General features: G+C 39.5%; 1 protein-coding gene across 2 annotated transcripts; it reads left to right on the top strand.

The window, feature by feature from the left end:
• Positions 1-684: 684 nt before the first annotated feature.
• On the top strand, positions 685-9,167 carry LOC139967427 (uncharacterized). Of its 2 annotated transcripts, none has more exons than XM_071971195.1 (6): positions 685-843; positions 1,640-2,493; positions 3,130-3,275; positions 4,107-4,187; positions 6,038-6,294; positions 6,754-9,167. In XM_071971195.1, exons 2-6 carry the CDS (start codon positions 1,668-1,670, stop codon positions 6,908-6,910), a joined length of 1,467 nt encoding a protein of 488 aa, XP_071827296.1. In that variant the 5' UTR covers positions 685-843; positions 1,640-1,667; the 3' UTR covers positions 6,911-9,167. The 2 variants fall into 2 exon arrangements, with proteins under 2 accessions (XP_071827296.1, XP_071827295.1); XM_071971194.1 differs by having other exon boundaries at positions 787-928.
• Positions 9,168-9,427: the final 260 nt, after the last annotated feature.

Here is a 9,427-nt window from a genome sequence, read left to right as displayed (position 1 = left end):
GAAGTGTAAATTTCTAAACGTGAGATTATAAAATAAAGAATGTTTAGATGCAACTTGCAAGGCCTCAGAAGTGCCATTTCCGGCAATCTGAGAGGCATAATTTGCCAAAAAAAATCTTGTACGCTACGCGCCAACCGATCGTGGCGCTCCGCTAAGATAGTGTCACGGGAAATTTCGGGCACAAAAGTTTCTGCCCCCCAAACCGAAATGGTCCCATACGCCTATGCCCCCATCATATCGATCAGTCGTCTTTCTGATATTACTTTTCATGACCCCGTACGGACTGTGCCATCTGCAGCGAATTAGAATTTTGAGATCGGGGAGGGGTACACAATTTGGCTGAAGTTTGTTTGGGGAGGGGCCTTAGGGGTGAGGTTAGTTTTGCTTCGGAAAGGTGGAAGGAGGCTCGGATGCAAAATTCATGGTGCCAAAATTTCCATCATTTTAACTCCAATTGTTATAGTGTATTTATATACTCTGTGCGTATTTTGCCATCCCCTTTTCGTCTCTGGAAATTTCTGTTGGGGGAAATGCACCATACCCTTCTCACCCCTTCCCGGGCCAGGGGCCGGGGTGGGGGGGGGGGGGGGTAACGGCGTCCAACGTGACCTGTAAAAAGTAACCTACTGTAGTTCTAGCAGATACTTTTGCCATAAACCGGTCACATACACAAACAATTTTCACGCCTATGTGCATGCACAGCGTGTGCGTCCATATCTCTACACACACGGAGCGCCTGTACTGTACTGTACTACTCAGTGCTTAGAGTTACCATTGGAAATCCCCGAGACTTAACCTCTGAAGCCTTAATTTGTTTAGCTGAATTATCTTTTCTCCGTTTTGGTAAAATTGCTTCCTATTTTATTTAATTAAAGCATCTTGATTAAAATGTTGTAGAGGAACGCGTTATGTCTCGCAAAGTTATCCTGTAAGTTTCGTATTTTTAGGTATTGGAAAAGCTAACAATTGTAACAGCAGCCTAGGCTACTATGTTCTACATGTTGGCTAATTCAATGGTAAACGTTAGGGTTAAATAGAAATTGTCCACGTGTTTGTAAGTGTAGTGTATGGCAGCATTAGGCCTTACGCTAAGTTAGTGACAGTTTGCAACCTTCATTGATTCACTGTTAAACTGGGTAGATTGAAGCAACGCAACACCAATACTATGTGTTCTTACACATTTTTAACTAGATTGATTGTAATTACTTTTAATGTGTTGTTATGAGTAAGGCTTGTCACACTTATTCAAGTTCTTGCTTTCTGAATCTGACTTAGCCTAGGGCCTAGTAGTAATATTAGGCCAAGGGTTAGGTCTAATCTATAGTCTCTATGCTCTCGTCTAGCCTAGGTAGTCCTAGCCAAAACCCAAACTGCAGTGTTATCGAAAAATCCAGTGAAATTGTGAAGCTTCAAATTTATTTCTTCATCAATACTTTCCAAGAAATTTGTATTAACCAACAACAGATTTATAGTACTTGGCATATTACTTGGGGAAAGAATAACTCCTTTGGAGATTGACTCTTTGTCCACAATGTCATTGCTAGGTCTATGATTTTCGTAAGTTCCTTTGATTGGAAGCATTTTGTTTATGTGTGCTGTTATCTTGGTTATTGATTGTCGACATCCCATTTGGTTTCAGCTCAAATTTTTCAAACACCAGAAACATCATGTCGCGGAAGAGCGTCACAGGGACTGTCACCGGGTTTAATGAGGACAAGACAGAATGCTACTTTTCCCTACAGGAACAGGGCAATGATCTTGGGGAAGGAGTGTATGACACAACAAAGTTGAAAACTATCTTGGTTGGAATAACTGACATTGAAAGCTTTCTTGGTGTTGGGACAAACCTCTCTACAATAGTACAGTCCAAAGAAGAAGGTGGCGGTGATGAGGCCAGTAGCAACTCTGGAAAGTTTGAAGTGGTCAGAGTGCGCCCAATACTTGGTGGCATGAAAACAAATAGATTTCCAAGAACATTCGCCCGTGGAATAAGTTATGACAGACGGCGTTACACTATCCCTGGGTTCGGATTCAGCAAGCAAGCGATTCCGACTGACGAGGAGAAAAAGGACAAGGTTCCGGGAGAAATGATTGCAGAGATCATCTGTGAGTTGAGAAAACAGATTTCAAAGTGGAATGGCTTCCCCGTTCATGAGCTGCTCAATGTCTTGTGCAATCGGGAGGAATTTTCACACATCCAAAAGAATTTCTCCAGTCAGGATGAACTTGCAGAGTTTTTGAAATCTTACCCACAATATTTTGTCGTGGGCGATGACGATTATGCAGTTTTCACGATGCGAGGATTCAAGACGGAAGACTTGCATGACTACTTAGCAACCCAGAAACTGCGCCGAAAGCCAAAACGTCGGGAGGAGGCCTACGAACTGATAGAGACGATAGACGATTGCAAGGCAGTTGTGGCTGAGCTGAAGGAGCAAGTAGGAAAAGAAACCCCGCTAGTTTTATCTCTTGGTTGTAAAGGAGTGAGGTTGAGTAAGTATTATAGTGATTACTTGTAGTCACCATTGTTACCAATGAGCTTTTCCTTGCAGTTTTAGGTAACCAGGTTCTCACAGTCGGATCCTGTTATAATGTCATATATCCACAAGTGCGCTTCAGAATGGTGGATTGATTCATATGGGCACCTGTAGTAAGTGTTGCCATTGACCCAAAGTGGGTCAGTTGGTGGGTGCATTTCTAAAAGACCCAGTTTTTGGTAGATGTTTTAATTAAAGAGTTGGCATGTAGACAAAGACTGTTGCCCTCAAAGCTGGCTAGAGGTTGAGGTCAAAGGTCATATGAGGTCACCAGAAGTCTGAAAACTTGGTTTACTGGATAATTCCAAATCTTGAATGATCTTCATACTCAGTATGTGATTCCATCTTAGTAAGTTAAGATTAAACAAACAAAAATTAGATGTCACCTTTGGTCAAATTTTTAAATCTTACAATAGCATTAACTCCAAAGGTAAAGCCAAGCTTGAATTAACTTCATACAACTTTTATAATGTGAATGCACTGTATGAAGTGCAAGAACCGTTGTGTGCATGTTCACATGATGTATGCAAAAGGCAAGTGATCACTTGGCTCTCTGGGTTTTAACGTCTCTTTTTTCCTCTTTTTTTTCTAGGGAATGGAGGTCCTATGACACTGTTGAAAATGTCTACCATGGATGGCGTGGCCTACATCTTTGATTTACTGGCATCTGATGACAAGAAGGAAATGTTTGAGTCTGGTGGTCTGAAGGAGATTCTGGAGGACGAAGAAATAATCAAGGTTTGCGCAAAAAACCTTAAAAATTTATGTTTGATTGGTGCTTTATTGCTTTGAGAAAGTTGTGTATTATAATGTCATATGTACAGTTATTAGCAGTGGCAGAGCTAGGGGTATTGGTCAAGGGGGGCGAGAATGGTCTGTAGGGGCGCTTTTGACACTATCTAAGCGGAGCGCCACCACTGGTTGGCGCGGAGCGTACAGAAATTTTTTGAGTAAAGATACTCCCTAGATTGCCGGAAACGATCCTTTCCGGGCCTTGCTAATTTGCAGATAAACGAAGAATAAATAGCTGTTAGAGCATTTTGTCAAAAATTACACCAACAAAATGTGACAAATGTCAATGAACGCAATCAAAAAGTCAATAATCGTGTGAAGAGTGAAAAGGAGTAAAAAACTGAAAAAGGCGCCAGCAGTCCATTTAAGTCCGTCAGGGGGGGCATCCGTCCCCCCCTGACTATATGGATGCTCCGCCACTGGTTATTAGATACCCCTCGGTCTATGACAGGATCTGTTTGTCAATACCACTTGCTGCTATAGTAATAGGCTGGTTATTGACTGTTTAATGCAGCATAGAACATTTTGCATCTTTCAAATGTAATGAATGTGCATAATGTTTTTATAAATAGTAAGAAAAGTTTGTAGATTTGTGTGGTACCTTGAAATATAATCTACTATAACTGCACCAGGGAACAATTATTAATTTAGTATTAACTCGAGAGGTATGCATATAAACAGACAGCACCATTTAGTTACCATGTAATGAACTGTGCATAATTTAGTATTATAATAGCTGGTAAAGAATTACTATTTTCTTTTCTGTTCTTATTTCAGGTAACTTATGATTGCCGGACAGAGCAGAAAGCGCTGTATTCCCAGTTTGACGTAGTTCTTCGAAATGTCTTTGATGTATCTGTAAGTATTTAAGTTTACCTTCCAAACTATGAGAGATCGGAATGAAATCAAAGGGTTCATTCGTAACGATCTTTTGACAATAAATCTCTAGCATTTTAAGGTTCCTCTCGGCAAGATTGTTCATAGGAGAATCAGTTGTTTACTTTTGTCTTTAATTTTGTGAAGTAACTTCATCGTGTCCAAATTATCGGCATGGCGTGAGACAATCAACAATGTTCGATTAGTAATGAAATTGCAAACAGCCAGTTTGATCATGATACATTCAATCCCTCTGGTTTACCTGCAATTCATGTCTATTTATAAATTGTCAAGACATCTAATCAACCAAGTGCAGCAGGGCCCCTTAATTATTTACAGGTCTGAAGAAGCCTTCACATGTTTTTCTACCTCAATGGGAATTTTGCTTGGATCATATGACCCCACCTGAATGTTAGATTAAAAGAAATGATTGATTTGTAACCGCTGGGAAGTAAATTTCAAAAAATTTCACCTCCAAAAAGGTGTGAGGTAATTTGCTTAGTAATGGCACAATGAAACCAAGAGGTATACCAGGGGAATCAATTTCACAGCCGATATTGTGGTCTGCGTACGGATTGATCGTAGTGTCCTCGTTGATTTGATCCAGTTGAGAATCCAAGGATTGGAGCAAATGTACAATAGGGTTAATTTATTTTATTGAATTATTTCGCTGCTTTATCCTCACCTTTCAAAACTGCACTTTGATTGGGCATAGAGGAAGAAAACCTTTTACAATACAGTGTCTGTTTACCAAAGTTAATGTAAATGCCAGGGTTAAGGTACAAGTATTCTGTACTTATTGCCCCCTGATCTCAAAGTGGTTGAGGTTGATATTTTTTTCAAAGAAATGGTAGAATATCGGCAAGCGTTTACCGTAGCATCATTCCAGGTGATTTCTCGCAAGATGGAAAGATTATGTACACATAGCTGTAAGAACTGCATCATCAATAGGATGATAAAGCAACAACTTCTATGAAATATGTATCAGTCTGTCCAACAGCTATATATATTGGTGGTTCGAATGCTTTCTTTTAGACTTTGAACTTTCCGAAAAGCCCTGGTAAATAGTAAATGATTGATCAAGGCGGTGGATAAAGCATATGTAAACAGAGCTTTCATTCAGTACCACTCTATCAGTCGTTTCAGAATGAATCACATCAATAATGGCTGAAAATAGAATAAATTGTGTTGATCGTGTGTTTTTGCAAAATGTCACAAAGTACATCACCCAGAATCATTCTCTGGCAGAATGATATCACTTTGAAATGTTTAAAATGTTAAATTTGTAGTGAAAGACTGACATGGGGACATTGGAGTAATGGTGAGGATATAAAGGGCAAGAGGGTGCACCTGAGTTTGGACAATTTATTTCTATACTGCACTGTCATGTCCCGCTTCAGAGCACTGGTAGTGTCAGTATGGATATCGTGTTTCTATCAGATAAAGGTTAGGAACAGTTTGTACCGTCAATGTGAGTGCTCTGAAGCATGATATGGGAGGACAGCTTAGAGCGTTATTTAGCATTATAGGAAATTGCCCCAACTGCCTGGAGGGTGTTGGAAATGGAAGTGGCTGTAGTCTTCCTGATAGTCAAGATCAGTCTCTCACAGAAAGAGAAGAGATGGGATTACAAGCTTGTTAAGAGTTTCAATTCAGAGATTTCCTAAGTATGTCTCCTGACCTGTATTGACCTGTCCACATCTGAAAACATCTGAAGACAAAAGCAAAAACAACCAGTAATTTATATGTTTTTTTATCAAAATGTGAAACATCACAGAAATGCCATTTGACCCACTGAATACTTTACCCTCTCTCACTCTCCCCCTCCTCAGATTGCTTACACGGTCATCTCAGAGCAGTGCCACGTCACGTCCAGAAGTGCTCCCAAGTTTCGGCCAGCCAGACCCAAATTCTCTGAGCTCTGTAGCATTTTTGGTGTGAGGAAGCCACGTAACCAGAGAGCTTTCATGGAGCAGATGAATTCAACGAAAGATTTCTGGGCGACTCGCCCCCTGACCGATGAGATGTTGGACTTTGCCATCGACGACGTCCTCTGTTTGGTTCCCGTCATTTATAGAGATTTGGATAGGTAAGAAAGAATTAAAAGAATATGCCAAGGCTATGGCTCTTGTGGACACAAACTGTTCTACATCTATGCATTGGTATAGCAATTATACCATTTTTGCATAGCATTTTTGCAATATGATACTGAAGAATTTATTCCCTGATTTGCCCGTACTGTCGGTCACTTCAAATTCCCAGAGTCTCAAAGTGAGGTACAACCTCAGAGAAAAATAACAAAAAACCCCATTCAAATGGGCCCATATTGAAAATATTTATATTCTTATCGCAAGGCATTGTGACAATAATAAGACAATCAACTTTGACGATGTTTCTTAAAATATTGGTCACTGACACAAAGACCAAGTGAATACTGAATGCTCGCTCACAAAGCCAACAACGGTAAGCCGGCATTTGTGTAGCTGAGTTTGAAACGGGATATGAACCCAACAGTCAATTTATCATTTGCCTTCTGGTCTTCCTCCAGGTTTATCTCCCCACTCTGGTGGCCGCTCTACGAAACTCGCGTCGAGGAAACCCTCCAGAGAAGTAAGAAGTTGGAAGAGGACATGGGAGAAGATGACGAGGAAGGAGAGCGAGATGAAGAGGAAGAAGAAGAGGAAGTTGCACAGGCGTCAGCATAGAGGGATTCCAGTCTCATCCCCCACCTCTCCCACCTGAGTAGCAGTCACCGTCATTTATAAAGTTTTCAATTCATTTCCTTAGAAGTTTTTAGGGGTGGGGGCGGGGGGGGCTCGGATAAAACATCAAGCGTCCAGGCAGAGCAGTGACGGTTTGGAGTAAGTTGAGTCACACATTAGTGTTTATGTATATGAGAATGATTGCAGCTGTGTACAGATTCATATTCACAAACATAAAAAAAACCAGACCAGAATTCTGTGGTGGAGGCTCATCTTGGCTTGCAAATACATTTTTTCTTGGTTGTAATCAAACAAAAACTTTCAGCTTCCTATGATTTAAGTTACAGGATTTTGCAGATAACAATTGTCATGCCCTGTTTCCCACATATCGGATCGTAAGAAGTACGTTACACGTTCTTCCCAGTCTCTGCCACGGCAATTTCTCATCAAACAGGAGGATATCTATTGTCCTCCAGAGAGGTTGTTAGGAGACTGCTTTGAGAGGATATAGTTAAGTCGTTTGGTTTTTGTGCCCAGGTTTCTATCTTGGTTGACTTTTCATAAAAATAAAAGTATCTCTATCGCAAAGATCAATTAAGGTGGTTTTTGTTTGTTTCTCATGTAACGATCTGCTATTGAAGTACAGTTCCTTGTCTAGTTATAACCAATAACAAATGTATATTTTGTAATGGGATTCCAACAAATTGGACTATATGTTATGATTGTCAGGAGTTCAAAAATTAGTTTTCTTATTACTTTGTCACACCTTTTGTACTCTTGTTTACTGAAATGATGCACATGTGTAATATATATGTTAGACCAGTCTTCATCAGAAAGATAGAACAATGAACAGTTTAAAGGAATTTGTTTCCTCTGAAAGAAAACAGCATTGGCTTAATGAGTTAATATCCAGTGAAGGAAATGTGGAAAATTAGTCGTCAAACATCTGGGAGTGACGTTATGAAGGTAATTGTTTACAGTGGGCGCCAGGAAAAGGGGGTGGGGAGAAGTGTATACCTGAAGTAAAAATTGGTTGGATCTCAAAACACAGATTTGAAATTTTTGCTGGATTGAGAAACCATATTCATTTCAAGTTAGCTAATTTCCAAAGATTCTTTTTTCTAAAAGATATTGTTCCGTAGCATACCTATCATAATCTCAGTCTCCTTGTGGGCAGTGTAGAGATGAAACAATCGACCCAGAATGAAGAATAAGTTTTCAAACATATCTCTGGGTGTATTGTGCTGGGCACTGGTTCTTGGAAGCATCTTCACCAGTGTTAACACCTCAGATTTAAGTAAGATGGAAGTGGATGTGTCGTATACTGTCAATGGTGCTAATCTTATCCCTTGCCCTACCCACACCGCCTACCCTCTACACCCAATCATACACTTTTCTGTACCGTATTGTGCTTGCACATGCAAAATGAGAGACATTTGGATTAGTGAATTCCCTTTGATGGCATACAAGGTAGGAAAATATCAGATCCCATTTGAGTGCTGTATGTCTGTAAAAATGGTCGCTACATAAACACTCTTCATATTTGATGAAGTACCAACTCTAGTTTTTCTGTCCCTCTTTAGATTCTGGGTGACCTATTGTAAAAGTCTCTTAATATAATGTTATTGGTATTGTTTAATTGAAATTATATATGAAGATCATTGTGATAACATCTTCTCTTAAATCCCTTCCCCCTCCCATTCTTAGACCTTCCCTTCTACCTCCCTGATCTGATACACGACTCCTACCCCACCCACTTTTCCAATGCTTTCGTAATTGTCCACCTGTTTTATAATCCTCTGTCACGTGTGTGTGGATGGATGTACTGTGTAATCATTTTATACTCTTGTCCCATTGGTTGTTATCTGACAATGATATATGGAAATATCGTGTTGTATTAAAAAAAAAAGTATAATCGGTTTTGACTGCATTTTTTCTTCCTTTTTTTTTAGTGGTCGTTTTGCAGATGTGATTCAATCTGCAGTCAAATTAGTTAGAGAAAAATAAATGTGGAGAAAAAGATAATAAGAAATAAGAATGAAAGAATTGTGATACTAGTAGGCAACTTGTCTTTATTTGTAAAACATTTCCACTGTAGAACATTTTTCAATGACATTTCTTTCTTCTCTCTCTTCAGAAACACTGTAAGTGCCTTTTCTATGTTTAACGAAGAAAGGACTTCGTTGTTAATGATTTTGTTTTTCATTAATTCTGTGCTTATTGGACAAAAAAAAATTAATAAACGAAGTACAACTTCTAATTCATTTCCATGTTCCCTTTGTTATGGTTAAGTGTAGGCCTACCCCCCCCCCCCCCTTGTCACAATTGAAAAGTAGAAGTAATCAAGAACACGTATTATAAAGAACACCATAATGAAAAGTTTTCAGTATGTTTTTGGAACCTAAAGCAGTTAGGTTGGCATGTGTGTGCGTCTGTGACACTTGCTTGGGTCCGCGATAACTCAACAACAGCATGATGGATATTTGTCATACTTGCTATGTAGATGTATTATAGTGAGAA

The sequence above is a fragment of the Apostichopus japonicus genome, chromosome 5 (assembly GCF_037975245.1).
Source record: "Apostichopus japonicus isolate 1M-3 chromosome 5, ASM3797524v1, whole genome shotgun sequence".
NCBI classification, from domain to species: domain Eukaryota; kingdom Metazoa; phylum Echinodermata; class Holothuroidea; order Aspidochirotida; family Stichopodidae; genus Apostichopus; species Apostichopus japonicus.
Note: the sequence above shows the minus strand (reverse complement) of the source record. Positions and strands in the feature narration are given on the sequence as shown.